The sequence below is a fragment of the Lepisosteus platostomus genome, chromosome 6 (genome assembly GCF_059453375.1).
Source record: "Lepisosteus platostomus isolate fLepPlt1 chromosome 6, fLepPlt1.hap1, whole genome shotgun sequence".
Taxonomy (NCBI): Eukaryota; Metazoa; Chordata; class Actinopteri; order Semionotiformes; family Lepisosteidae; genus Lepisosteus; species Lepisosteus platostomus.
Window position 1 is genome coordinate 6,164,743 of NC_142616.1, and position 15,297 is coordinate 6,180,039.

The window sequence follows — 15,297 nt, forward strand, 5'->3', positions numbered from 1 at the left end:
CAGACACTCTGCCTCAAACCTGTGTTGTACAGTGATTAAGACATGGGTAATATCATCCGCATTAAACAATGTGTTTATCGTGCCAATCCTGCTAAATTAAGATAGCAGAAAGTCACCATGCTCTTACAAGCGGATCTGTTAAGCAGAGTTTGTGTTAACAGTGTCAGTGAAAAAAATGACCACAGGCACTTTTCCTTCTCCCCTATATTCTCATGTATGATTAGAATAGGCCAACCTTCCAATGAAAGACAAGTTCCTTTCCCCCAAGACTGGCAGGAAACAGTCAAAACTCGCCACACCCAGACTGAAACTCGATCAACCTTTTTTAATAGCCTTGCAAATGTGCTTACACTGAAGGAGATGCACTCAACGCACCACAGGTGTCACATTTACTGTACATGTCAAATCAGTTGCTTTCCATTGTGATTTGTTTTCTCCATAGCCTCCGCTTTATCATTTATACAGTACAGTATGCCTATTCCAGAGACATTTTCATTGTTGATAACTCTGCAGGGAGAGCATGGAGATTCCAAAACACTCTACAGCAGCAGAAGTGAGCAATTACCTGCTCGAAAACGAATGTGTTCCCAATGTGTTTCCTTTCTTCTCTTTCCAGCATGGAATAAAACTATTTATTGTTCCTTTGCAGCCTACGCATGCTGATGCAGCTACCCACCTGAACTACAGTTTGCATAATATATTTATGTTCCTAAATTAATATCGTTTATGGCCTTCAGATGCGTTATGCTCCTCTTCTTTTTATGCTCAGCTACTAAAATTTCCCTTTCGTTGTAAAATTCCATATAAATATTCAATATTAAGTGGATTAAAACAAGCACAGTAAAGAGATTAAATTATTAAATCTTTTCACTAACAACCAATGCACCACGAGTGCCCCGTCGGTCATTTTGGCCAGCCTATCATGTACTGCGGTACACGCGGTGAATTGTAAATAATTTTGCGTGGTAAGGGGTTGTACCGTGCATTTTGAATGGTTGCATCTGTATCTGTTTTTTTTAGAAAATCTAGTCCGTAACAAATTGTAGATAAGAATCAACTCTTGTGAGAATGTGTCCTCATCTAACAGCATCTGTACAAAGCTAATGGACCTGGAGTAGGCAATAAATCAATTAAACTTGATCTGTTGATACTCTTAACCTGTATCTGTCTCTTTCTCCAGCTGGCTCCCACACTCTCTCTCTGGCCCTTCCTGCAGAGAGACTCAGGAAGTCCCCTAGTCTGTAAGTAGGGCTCCATCTGGATTCAGGCCAGTGTCATTGATGTTGACTGGTCAGCCATCACTGGCAACCACAGTGGCCCCTTCGTCTGCAGCCTCAGCTCAGGAAGGAGAGCTTCCTGGAGAGCATACTGAGCTCAAGCCTAGCCCCCATGTACCCTTGAAGGACAAAACCACTGTCACTCCAACCACAACTGCACCAGCATTGAATGCGTCCTCTGCTAAAGCACCAGGGTCCACTGCTACTGCACCAATATCCAATGCTTGCTCTACTACCGCAATAACATCAACAACTTTTACAATTACTGCAGCCCCCTGTGAGAACAAAATCAGATATTGCTGACAAGAAGGTATAAGACTGTAGTGATGCTGGGGTTTTAATGTATTGTAACAATCAGAAAATCTAATGGTTAATTGCAGAAGTACTTTGTAACTTTTAGGAATCATTCAAACATAGCAAGTGATAGTCTCACACATTGATTTTAAATCTACAGTACAGTATACAATTCATTGGTACAGTATAAAGCCAGAATATGCATAACAACAAACATTACAGAATGTACTTCTGAAATGATCTGCTGTGATACGAATGACTGTTCATTCACTCGGGGGTTACAAGGACAAGTTAAGAGGTTCTATCGTCCAGGAATAAATCCATTGTGACCAATTAAACAGGTTGGTGAACTAAACAATTTAGAGATAATGTAGGACTAAAATCTGTGTAGTCTCTTTATTGAACTAATGACTTGTTAGTTCCATCGATACCTTACAGATGTAACCAGGACATATGCTGAAGACAGCTTTACACAGACAGCATGTAAGGAATAATGATATGGGCTATACCATATGCAGAGTCTGCTCGGGATAGTCATCTAGTAGGTTGGTACTTAGTACTGACATTTGCAAAACATCATTCCCAATCTTGCTATAACAAATCTGACCCAGGTTGAACAACCTTGGATGTAGCCTGAGGTAAGGTCTCATAAGAACATATGAAGATCGCAGGAGGCTATACTCTCCATCTAGCCAGTGTAGTTAATTGACTAGAAGGTCTCATTCATGTCACGATTATAGTCCCTCCTCCTTAAGGGCACTCCGGTTCTTTTCACTTCGGACCTAATTTTGTGCACCTGCCCCATGTTCCAGCCTCCTTCCCGCCCCCCTTAAAAGCCAGACACCCACGCAGTTCGGGGCTCTGCTCTGATTCCCATATCGTGCGAGCCCAGGACCTGTAATCGCCTGGCTCCGTTATGTTTTTAATTCTCTGTTGCCCCCGCCGGTTCAGTCCCGGTTCCATTTTTTAACTCTCAGTATCGGATGGACCGCCCGGCTTTGGACCTTTCGCTTTTCGTGGATTTCACATTGGACTCTGTTTTGGATTGTTTGCCTCAGCCACACCTCCCCCGACCACCAGCACTTCATGGACATGCCCCCCTGTTTTCATCCCCGCTTCCTGTATGCCTTTTTTCCTCGTGTATTCTCACTCAACCCCGGATTGTGTCGTCTGCATAGGGTCCGGAAAGAACTGTCCGTTACAATTCAGCTGTTTCTTGAAAGAAGAAAGGGCATCAGCTACTACAGCATGGATGGGTAGCTTGCTCCAAACTCCTACAACCCATGGGTTAACGAACTGCCTCCTAATCTCAGTTATAAATGCGATTCCTCCATGTGTTCCCACATGCACCCTCTTACCTTCCAGTTACAGTCCTTCCTTTACTTCTCTAGGCTTCATGCAAATGTCAGCAGAGCTAAACTGCACAAACAGGTGTGTAAAAGATTAAATTAAAAATTGGTGTTCTATTAACAAGGTATCCCAAGAGGAACTTGTAATGGTAACTGGTAATCATGTTTTTTCATAAAACACAGTTTTCAGTTCCTCTTCTTCTATACTTCTAAAAAACCTTCAGAAGTTATTTTGGACTCAGAACTTCTCGAAAACTGAAGAAGCTCTTTTTTTTCTATGCCTGAATATGTTTGATTGTTGTTGCCATGCCTGCCCTGGCTCCTGTTCTGTGGGGTATGCAACACTGGTTGCCAAGGAAACAGACCAGCTGGGGGCTAAGTTTATGGACATGCGACATGAGAAGGGTTCAGGAGCAATAAATTAATACAACTTTTCTCCCCTGACAATGTATGGTATAAAGCAGTTTGTCAAATGACATGACATGACGTGACTTTTCTATTAAGAATTTAAGAATAGTTACCAAAGAAAAGACACTACTCAGAGCAATTGATATAACTACTGATAGTGCAGGAAGAAAACTGACAATTTCAGCATCAGAAGAACAGAGGCAGAACCTAACTGTGGTAAAACCACAACTTCAGTGCACAGAGTATTTTAAGTCTCAGACCAAACAGGTGTTCTGTTACTTCCTTATAAGAGCTCATCTCTTTCGTGTAATGATCGCTTGTATTTCCAGTGCTGCTCTGAATTCAAGACCAGAAATCAGACCACAGCCCTTATATTTCTACAGTGATGATGCATGAGAAAGTATCAACATTTGCATCACCAGAAGAACAGAGGAAGAACTGAACCTGTGGTGAGATCACAACGTCAGTGCACAGGACATGTTAAATATATTAAAGAGAAAAAGGGGGGTTTTCTTATTTCCTTATAAAGTCAGGCTTGGCTTTTTCAGCTGTCAGTGGTGACAACCAGTATCTCCTGTGCTGTGTTGGACTCATGTCAATCTGCATTGACAGAAGCTGAACATTAAAACATGGAAGAGATTTACGCCAACATTGAAGATAGTTACAAGTTACCAAACTGCTACAAAGGTGGGGAAGCAGAACAGCAGAACAAAGGAAGACTAGGAGGTAATATAGCCACATCCTTTTTTCTTTAAGTGTGACTTTTTCACATTGATTCTGTAGATGAGTGATACTGCCTGGTTGAATAGGTCTAGATCAGAAATCACTGATTAATCACCAATTTCTAATGATCAGAATCAATTCCATTGTGATCATTTACACAAGTGATGTGTTACATTATACGTTGAAACACAACAAGCTTTGATTACAAATTCATACACAATATTACAAACATTGTAGTGCTTGCAAGCAGGCCAATGAACTATAAAGAAACTCAAATACCACATCTACTGTATATCTGTATCCGAAAAGTAAAAACGTCTTGTGCTACAAGAAATTAATGGTTGCTAATATTCTATGGCCCTAGCTTTCTTAAACAGTTTGAACATACTCACAAAATTACCTAAATCAGTGTCTTGGGTAAATATTTGTCCCTGTAGATTTGGTAAAAGACCTATTCAGACACTCCAGGAGGGACTTTCAACACACCTTCAGGGGAGATATTCTGAAAAGGCTGATCTTTTTAGTTCTGGAATCTGTGGACAAAATCCCAAAGAGACAGCTCTCCATACAAGATCCCAGCCCCCAGATACCTTCATCTGAGGAATGAACTACTGTATATAATAAGGGAGCAGTGTACGTATCTATACCACAGATTGTGAATTCTACAATAGGCCAACTATACCTGCATTTTCACAAGATTATCAGGGAATTTGTTGTGCCTATTTGGAAGCCAATTAAAGGCCGAGAGTGCAGACAGAGGTTGTCTACTCACATCGTTGCAGTCTTATAGATGGTGAATTGATTATGTGGTTTTGATAGAAACTAAAAGAGACATTGAAAGAGTGAGTGAAAGCTAGAAAAGGATGACATCAAGTAACGCCCTTGAATTTTCCATGTCAGTCCACTGGTAAGAAAGGTGTGCCCTGACACAGGCTCAATTTAGGGTAGGTAGGGTACCTGTAGGTCAGTTCCTGGGTCTTTAACATGCAGTTTCCTCATACGATGCTACCATTTATGCTACACCCTTCTACTTAATAAACGTAGCTGTTCCTATCTTGTTTTTTTATAAAATCCAGAATATATTATTGTTTCTCAGCAATAGTGTATCTGTGAACAAAATGTTCAAATCAAAATGTGAAATTGAAGGCTTAGGTAAAGAAAAAGGTTCCTTTTGAAGAGCAGAAATAACCAGACTATAACTCAAAGTGAAAACATAATAAAAATAAAGAGTTTATTTCAACGTCTAAAGAAGCCTTTTCATCTCTCAAGAAACAGGTGAAAAGAAAAAGCTTCTCTGAATTTTCGATGTGTTTTATACAGGTACTGTAGATCACATCATACAATTTACATTGAAAAGCAGAAATGCCTAATATGGCAAAAATCTACAAATCTTCTTGTCTGTGGCTAAGATAACACATCTCAGTGACCACTAGGCAGCTTTTGATAAATGTTAGTTTCCTTTGTTGTGTTTTGGGTTTGTTTATATAAATATATCCTGAACGCAGTTGAACATAACACTAGGAATGCGTTTAATTTAACTTTTACTTGAACAGTTATTAAGCAGTTCCTTCCCAGGTCAGCCATCTTTGATCTCACATTAGCTTACTCTAGGGACTGTCTCACAATTACTAGACTAACTAAAACACAAACGGAGTTTGTTATACTGTAACTACCTGTCATGAGATCCTTGTGGTAAAAAAAATGTTAGCTTATTTGCTTCTGAATTTCAGGTTTTCAGACAACTAACAAAACAAACTGTTTGACACCTAATATTTATTTAGCGTATGTGCAAAGAAAGACAGACTTCTGCAAAAGCAGTTTATGTTTTTAATTCTGCAACTGCATACGTGTATATGACTTTATGAAACAGTCTAATATTATTTTACTAAGGCATGGATATGTTTCCAATTCTTCAATTTCTCTGTTGTTTTTTTGAGAAGTAAAGATGAAAGAGTAACACACTGTACAACATAGAAAACAATAAGAAATGTATTTTCTACTACCTCAATTTAATGGCACTTTTTGGGAATTCTTACAGTAGACACTGCTCAGCAATATTAATAAAAATGGAAAAAAAAAAGTCTAGTACCATATCCCTTGCCAGCCATGAGAGTTATGTCCCCGAATAACCCTGAATTATACATTTAAAGATTTTTTCTAAAGTTCAACAATTTTGATTCCTTCTTAACCACGAGATTACCCTCTACAAGTGAATTTACTTGAGACAAGCAATTAATCGTACTGAAATTACTAGTTTTCTGAACACAACACTTTTTAAAGATTCAATAAGTTCGGAACGCTGCAGTTAGACTCCACACTCACTCCAGACAATGGCATGTTATCTCTCTATCCTATCTTTTACCCCACTGGATCCCTGTCCCTTCCCTGGCAGAGCTTGAAATTCCCACCTGGTGTGAAGATATCCTCACTTTGTGCTCTATATGTGCTCTAACACAGAAGGAATAACCAATTAAGATTAATAACCAAGTAAGATTTCAGGTAGGCCAAGTTCCCAAGGTACCACTGCCACTCTGAGGACTAAGAGACACACTGTCATGATTGTAGTCCCTCCCCCTTAAGGGCGCTATGACTCTTTCACTTCTGACCTGCTTTTGTGCACCTGCTCCCTGTTCCAGCCTCCTTCCAGCCCCACTTAAAAGCCAGATGCTGACGTTAATCCGGGCTCTTCTCTGATTTCCGCACCAGGCGAGTCCAGGACCTGGAAGCGCCTGGTCCCGTTTAGGGTTTATTTTCTGTTCCTGTTCCCCGCCGGTTCTGATCCGGTTACTGTTTTTAATCATCTGTCTAGGACGGACCGCCCAGCTTTGGACTTTTTCCTCCTTTTGGATTCTCCTTTGGACTTCTTCCTGGATTGTGTGCCTTGGCCACACCTCCCCCAAACACCAGCGCACCCAGGACATGCCCCCTGTTTTCATCCCTGTATCCTGCATGCTTTTCCCCCCATGTTTTCTTCACTTTTCCCTGGATTGTGTCCTCTGCATAGGGTCCGGAAAGAACTGTTCGTTACACACACTACCTCCTTTATTGTTGACACTGGTGGGGGCAGGGGATTGTGCCGTCTGGAGCTGGAGAGCAGGTTGCTTGCAGACTGACGAACTGAGTAGCCAAGCACACAGGGGAATGAAGTACTGCGGCTGGCCAAGGAAACACATTCTAAGTCCGTGGTCTTACAGACGAGGATTAAAACCAAGAGAGACAGGATACCAACCAAGGGGCGAAATCAGGAGTCAAGCCAGAGCAACAGTCTAATTTCAGAAATGTGAAACAAAGCAAACAAAGCTGGAGGGGTGATCCGGGGACCTAGTGGGGAATGAAGCATGGGTTAGAAAACAGGCAAACCAGAGAGGTGAAATACTTGGAGCAAAGCTTGAGGTGCCCAGTGTCCACACTCAATTGCAGAGTCCTGAGCTCTGCCAGGTCCAAGAATTTATTCACAGGAGCTCCTGGTGATTAGATAACCCACAGTCCAGTAGCCAGGGCAAACATGATAGGATGGCCATTATATTACCTATTTCCAATGATCTGGATCAATTACAATGTGGTCAGTTACACAGGTGATGTGTTACAAAATGTAATTTAACACAGCACACATTTGTTACACCATTAATACACAATGTCAAAACCATTGCAGTGTTGGTACTGTAAATACAGGCAAGCCAATGAATTTCAAAGTAACTTTGATACACAGTATCTCTATATCTGTATCTATAATTTAATAAAGTCCTGAATAAATGGTTGTCCGTATGATTTTCTGTATACCTTTGGAGAGATATGTTGAAAAAACTGAATGTCTTAGAAAGTTTTATTTTCAGTTCAGGAAAAGAAATTCCAAAGAGACGGCTCTCCGTACAAGATCCTGGCCCTCATCTGCTCAGGTTTGAGCTGTGTGCTCCTGATAACAGCTGTCATCTTCAGTTCTTATTGTAAGTACAGTTACTGATGTGTATTTCAATATTTGTAGCAGAAATGTCAAAGACAAATTAGTATGATGCCTGGGCTGTTCAGAACAGTGGAATTCTGAGGACAAAACATGAAGTGTATCAGTGTTACCTTCCCAGCTTCTCCTCCCTCACTCACTAGCTCGTCAGCAACTGTACTTCCAGTAGGCACAGCAGAATCCCTTTCTGTATTCTCAGGAAGCACAGTCATTCCTGACTTGTCTGCATGCTGTCTTTTATATCTCCTTGCCTCTTTATTTACTATTGTACAGTATATCCCAGTATTTACCGCCTCCTGTGGGACACTATTCTGATAGAATCTCTATTCCAATATAATTATTTCTCCAGTGCTGTAACTACAGTACCTTTTACACCTCTACCGTCTAAAAGATATAGCAGGAAAGGAGAAATGACGATGGAAGATGATTTAATTGTCCGTGCGATATGAATGAAGTTAATTTATAAAAGCCCTATGTGTAATTCAAAAAGACTGTTGTGTTGTGTTGTGTTTGGTTATTGGGAAAGTAGGTTTATTTAAAACCTTGTTCAAAACAAAATCATAGGATCATTCCAATACCATGACTGTAATTCTCTTCTGATTTTTATTTAAGATTTTCTCAGGCCAACAAGATCTGCCCAATTTCTACCCCCAAGCACCTCCCATATGTACATAAATTGTTCATCTTCAAACAGGAGCTCCTCTGCTTTTAAACAAGGTATTGTTATTTACCTATCTGGGTAAGTTGTTGTGTTTCAGGGCGCAATGATGCCTCTCAGGTCTCAGTCCTAGGTGATCATTAGAGCCTGGGTCCTCGGGTCATCAACACAGATACAGATGAACACTGCAGTAACCTAGGCTGGTCTGTGTCAGTTTTTATTTTAATAATAATAATTATAGTAATTGCTTACACTTATATTGCGCTTTTCTGGATACTCCACTCAAAGCGCTTTACAGGTAATGGGGATCCCCTCCACCACCACCAATGTGCAGCATCCACCTGGATGATGCGACGGCAGCCATAGTGCGCCAGAACGCTCACCACACATCAGCTCTTAGGGGGGAGGAGAGCAGAGTAATGAAGCAAATTCATAGGGGGTGATTATTAGGAGGCCTAATTAGGAGGCCGTGATTGGTAAGGGCCAATGGGAAATCTGGCCAGGACACCAGGGTTACACCCCTACTCTTTTTGAGAAACGCCCTGGGATTTTTAATGACCACAGAGAGTCAGGACCTCGGTTTTACGTCTCATCCGAAGGACAGCACCTGTTTACAGTATAGAGTCCCCGTCACTGTACTGGGGCATTAGGACCCACATGGGCCACAGGGTGAGCACCCCCTGCTGGCCCCACTAACACCTCTTCCAGCAGCAACCTTAGTTTTTCCCAGGAGGTCTCCCATCCAGGTACTGACCAGGCTCACGCCTGCTTAGCTTCAGTGGGTTGCCAGTTGTGAGTTGCAGAGTGATATGGCTGCTGCTATTGTAAACCCACTGGAACAATTAGTTGCTTAAACCTACACTTACAGTATACCATCTCCCCAATTCCAGTGTCCCAATATCTTCTCTAGACAAAATAAAGAAAAGATCATTCTGAGGAAACTCAGGGTCCTTCAGCAGTTACTGGAGATAATAGTGAGAAGACAAATAGTTATTCAAATCTTTTCACCAAAGCTTTTAATGTATTATTTTGCCTTACTCGTAGTTTCAGAATAGTCAATTTGTTTTATAATTGTTTCTGTAACATATAATGTGTGCCTTTGCTTTGTGTTCCTTGAAAAGCACAGCTACATACTGTAAACTTGTCATTTTATACTTAGAACTGCGGACAATACTGGAGGACATTCACAACAGCTGTTTTAACCTGCAAGACAATTTGACTGATGTTCATGGAAAAGCTAAACGCTGCAACAACGCCATAAAGAGACACACCCTGGTCCAGCTGTGCAACAGCAGCTATATGATGGGTTGGTACAAGTGTGGATTTTCAAAGTTTTCTGTTCTGTATTATTTCCATCCACTGCTGACTCAAAAGAGACTTCTAAGCAAGCTGTCAGATTTAGCATATTTTTTTAGGTCAAGATAGCAAATAATATTAAATAGGAGGATTAGAAAATATTAGAAATAGAAATAGTAGAAATAGCAAATAAAATTATAAAAAACCATATAGAATTGTAGTTTTTTCTGAACATTTAGGAAAAATCCTTGGCAGATGCTGTCTAATAAAGTAATAATAAACATCATCAGGGTGAAGGATTTGTGCTGCCTTTGCATGCAGGAAAGAAGAACAAATGTGAAATACAAAGTGTGAAACACATTGAACCAGAAAAGACTTATGTTGAAGCTTCACATTGTTCTTTCAGACAATGTAGGGAAGCAATAAAATGGCAAAACAAATACAAGTACCTTCAAAACTACACTGATATCAAGCAAAAATATCATAGCTTGTTTAGAACGTTGTGGACAATCTGGTCACCATGTAAGAGAGAAGGTTTTGCTGATCTAGATACGGAGAGCTGAGCCCTGACTGCTTGTGAACACTAGGCGGAGCCAAACTTCACACAGCGTCAGTGTCCCACCATGTTGTCACTAATCTTGTTTTTTTCTCTCTTCACTTCATTAAGCTTGCTCTGTTCTTACTAAAATATCCAGTAAGTGAGTTTAATTTCTATCATATGTTTGTCTATTCATGCTCATGTGTCAGGAGGATTCTGTCAAAAAGGAATTACATTACGCTTTCTAAGTTGTATTGTGTATTACTCTTCTTTCTTCAAACTTTTCCAAAGGACAACAAAGAAATTGAAGTTTTGGAGATGTATCGATGTATTAAGAAAATGTTTTCTAAAGTCATCTATTCAGTTGCAGAAGTTATTTTTCTTTTCTTTCTTTGCACATATGCTCAATTAATATTAGGTGTCATAAAGTTAATCTTGTTATTTGTGTATGGGCTGAGTTCGAAAGGAAATGTTCTTTGACCACAAGGAAACTAACATTTATCAATTCCTCTTACACCGATAACTGAAATAAATCAGTATCATTTATATATGATGGAAAAAATTAAATATCTGACATTGTACATGTGTTGTGTGCTCTTTACAGAGAGAGAAGGAAGCATACCTAGAGCAGGTAAGATTAACAATATTTAAGATCATTATGACAAAATCTTTCAAATTTATCTGAGCAGAATTTTAAATTCAAGGAATCATGGCTAAGAATTATTTTCCATGACTCTGGGGAGAGTGTCTTAGCTCTTGTAGTTGCTTAGTGAAGGAAAAATACATATTCATTTTTCCTTTCCTATCAGACTCACACTGTAAAAGAGCCTGCTCTTTTGCCACAGATAGGTTTGAATATTAATCCAAACAACGTTGGCAGTGCTGGCAACATTACTGGCACATCCTTGGACTCTATAACTTGTCTTACCAGGCAACATATATACATATATCTTGTACATAAAATCTTTGTCGACCCCCCTCATCCACTCTTTTTAGAATGTACTCTCCTACCCTCTGGGAGGAGGTACAGGATCATCTATATAAAGATGTAGAGAGCATTTATGCCCTTTATACTTGGAAGTATTCACTTGTTGAATAATAAAAACAATGTGTCTATCTTTGAGTAATCCTTGGAAGAAAATCTGTATCCTAATACATAAAATTTAACAATTTAACAATTTTTGTTTTTTCTTTCTCCTAGTGTGGAAATGGATTCAAAATGCATCAGGTATCCTAATCAATGGCTGCCATTGTACAGTGTTTTCTATAAATGTATACAAATATACTCTTCTGGGAATAGTTGAAACAGAAGAGTTTCATTGGATAATATTAGATTAAATAATGTGATATACTATTGAATATGTTATATTGTATGAGTTAATTTTTTTTTCTCCAACTTAACACTTACAATTTCTTAAGAAATTAATATAAAGAATTTCTAGTGAATGTAAAAGGCTTTGTTTAGGCATAAACCTCTGTATATATAGTCATTGTCATTCTTTCCAGTTGATGTAGTCCTGGACCCTGATACGGCCCACATCAGCCTGAACATCTCCAAGGATGGGAAACGTGCAGTCTTGTCTGATGTTCCTCAGTCCTCTGCATCGACAAGATTTACTGTCAATATGGGTGTTTTGGGTAAAGTGGGATTCATCTCAGGGAGGCACTACTGGGAGGTGGAGGTGAGGGATAATCTGGACTGGGGTGTGGGCATCTTCATGGGATCTGCTCCTAGAAATGCATACCTTAGACCTGAGAAAGGGGCCTGGACAGTGGAGCTGTGGCATAATGGCAAGTTTAGTTTCATTACTGAACCCCGAACATCATTATCTCAGGATCTGCTTCCACAGAGAGTGGGGGTCTATGTAGACTGTGAGGAAGGGCAGTTGTCATTTTACAAAGTGGAGACTCAAAATCTCATTTACACAGCTAATGTACATTTCACAGAAAAATACTACCCATTGTTCTACACAAAAAGCAAAAAGGGCATTTCCATTGTTCATTCTCTGAGCATTAAACTGTAACTAGACTTTGTATTTTTTGTGTATAATGTGCCAGATTTCAATATCGAAATCAGGGGCTAGAGATCCTGGTCCTGGAGGGTCTGTGCTGTAAAATGTTTGCTCTGTCTGTTTAGGGTTGAAAGAGGTTGATAAGTGGTCAGAATAAGCCAGTAATAGTTAATGCTCATCTATAAGAATCTACATGGCTTGGCAGCTCAGTGCCTTTCTGTTATCTGTCTACTCCCCACATTGTGGCCTTCATTCATCCAACTTCAACTGGGCTTCTAGACATCCCTCAATCTCATTTACACTCTGTGGGTGACAGGGTCTACTCTTGCTCCCGTCACATGTTAAAAGACCAGTCAAGTCACAGGTCACAGGGTCATAGCCATGTGCTGAGATGTCAAGATGTCAAACACAGTTGATTGGGTGTGACAAAATAATTTGCAATTCTAAATTATGAAATGGCAAACTGAAAGTGATTGAAACTTTGGAGACACACTGGCCTTCCAGGAGCAGGACTGGACTCCCCTGGATTAAATAATCTCTAGATTTACAGTACATGGCGGGCAAACTACAGCCCATCTCTTCCACCCCATCGCAGAACTCTGACACAATCAGCACCTTAACTGCTCTTTGGTTGTAAAAACATCCTGGACTTGACTGGAGTGGATTGGAAGGGCAACACGTTGAGCAATCCTGCTATAAGGTCACTGCACAGATGGTTTCAAACATATCTGTACAGTATATCACCACATCAAAACACAAGAACTCCTCCAGTCCTTGTCTTTATATAGCGCTTTGCTCTGTCTAATCATGTAATTTATTTTTTTATGCTTAATTGCTTATGGGGTCCAGGGGCTGAAGGTCTGTTCAATAATGAAGGAAGAGCTGGAACAAAGACGTGCAGTGGATTGGAGTGGAATGCATCCTCCACTAAGCCAGTGGTTCTCAAACTGTGGTACATGGAGAGCCCCTAGGCGGAGCAAAGACCTGTATTAGAATTCAGTGGAATGCACCATCCACTAATCCAATAACCAGATCAATTAGGCTGATAAAAACGCTGAAGTCTTCAGGCACTGTTGTAGATCTTTTACCCAACATCTTAGAGCTACAACATAACACAGCTTTGATTTTTTGTCTCTAAATAAGTGTTTATTTGGTTTGTCTTCATTCTCAGATTATGAATTATAATGATTTTTTTTTGTGTATTTGGTTTCCCATTTTGATAAAGACCCGTGTGTGATTTTGAAATGTCAATGAAGAGGCCTATTGAAAGCTCTGTGCTATTTTTACCTTTCCTCTTTGTCCTTTGTGCCCTTCTCCTGACACCTCAGTAAGACCCCTGTGTACAGTAACTATACAAGTTTTCATGTATACATGATGTAGTCATTCCTTCCTGTTTTGTTTTTTTTCATTTAACAGGCAGTTTTGCACTCTTATGAGCCGGGTTCTCCTAAAGCATCCCATGATATTATTTTGCTCACATCTTCTTGGATTAGGAAATTGATTTTTACTTTTTATTAAATTTTAACATTTTTTAATACGGGCTTGTGTGTGATAAGTAATCTAATATTTATACATTTGCTAACAACTGTACCAATGTGACTGCTGAACTGAAATTGAGCAGGAGTGTTAATGTTTTCATATATATGTGTCACGCCCTCCACAGACGGAGGGCGCTCCTGCTCTGTCCTGTTCCTAGTTTCCCTGTGCTTTGTGTCTTGTGTGGGGCTTTATATTTCCGGGTCTCGCCTGTCACGAACACGGACTGAAATCCGTGTCAGATCTTTTAGAAGACCCTATGCGATGCGGTAAGAGCTGGAGAAAACAGGAGGCGTGGTAAAAAGGAACACACAGGGATTTAATAGTGCACAAAATAATAGTGACAATCCGTGAGACAGTGTACGGGGAAGACAAAACGGCATCCAAATCCAAACGGGTCCAAGGGCAGGTCAAAGCACAGTCCGAGAGTCCATCAACTAGAAATCCATCCTGGGACACGACAAAGTTAAAATCCCCGGGAGGGGGGAGCACACGGACAAACGAAACATGGAGGTCCAAGGGTGACGGGGCGAAATCCTCCAGACCCCGGGCTCAGGAAGCGGGAGGTGTCGGGGATGAGGCCTATGCCCTCAGGAGACGGACGTAGGGTTTCCTGGTGCTAGGCGGGCCTTGCGACATCTTACCCTAATGATGAGCCCAGAGGACTGAAGGAGCTGCTCTTTAAATAATAACACTAAAAGGGTACACCTGGAGAGCTTAATCACACGAACAATAATGGGAGCAGTGGAGTGCCCTCTAGGGAGGGATGTCGGGCGTGACATCGCCTTCCTCCTTGCTCGGCATTGGGATCGTTTGTCGAGAGTTGTCGACCTCACCAGGTCGCCCAACGTCCGCTACCTGAGGGCTTATGTCTCACTCAGACTCCACCCAATACCTTGAGCCCAGACGAACCCTCTCGTTCGCTCCGTTCCCACCGTTACGCATAGGGTCCTACTGCATCGCCGGTCTCTCTCCACGGCTAGCCCCCGGCCTCCATGACAGAATGATGAGCCCACACTGGACCCCATGAGCGGTCTCCTGGCCACCCTGGCTTCTGCTCCTTGTCTCCCTTTACTTCTTTCTCTGGCTTTTGTTTTCCCGGCCACCGTGGCTTCTGGTTTTAAAATTTTAAAATTATTTTTCGTGTTTTGTCTATCCGGGCTGCCACGCTCGCTTTCTCCCTGTCTAGGGCTCTAGGGCCCGCTGTCTCCCTATTTTTTGTCAGTCATTTTTATGTGTTTTTTGTTC

At 40.9% G+C, this 15,297-nt stretch overlaps 1 protein-coding gene across 1 annotated transcript; it reads left to right on the forward strand.

The window, feature by feature from the left end:
• The first annotated feature begins 3,833 nt into the window (after positions 1–3,833).
• On the forward strand, positions 3,834–14,048 carry LOC148659773 (E3 ubiquitin-protein ligase TRIM39-like). Its single transcript, XM_088633938.1, has 8 exons — positions 3,834–4,054; positions 7,885–7,995; positions 8,622–8,726; positions 9,827–9,973; positions 10,631–10,657; positions 11,106–11,132; positions 11,703–11,729; positions 12,008–14,048. The coding sequence occupies exons 1-8, from the start codon at positions 3,958–3,960 to the stop codon at positions 12,523–12,525; spliced, it is 1,059 nt and encodes a 352-aa protein (XP_088490064.1). The 5' UTR covers positions 3,834–3,957; the 3' UTR covers positions 12,526–14,048.
• The last annotated feature ends 1,249 nt before the right edge of the window (positions 14,049–15,297 follow it).

Excerpts from the sequence above, each read along its gene's own strand:
- LOC148659773 (XM_088633938.1), top strand. The coding sequence starts at position 3,958 with ATGGAAGAGATTTACGCCAACATTGAAGATAGTTACAAGTTACCAAAC. Across the intron at positions 4,055-7,884 it reads GAACAAAGGAAGACTAGGAG|TTCAGGAAAAGAAATTCCAA; the intron begins GTAATATAGCCA and ends TTTTATTTTCAG. Across the intron at positions 7,996-8,621 it reads TGTCATCTTCAGTTCTTATT|ATTTTCTCAGGCCAACAAGA; the intron begins GTAAGTACAGTT and ends TTTTTATTTAAG.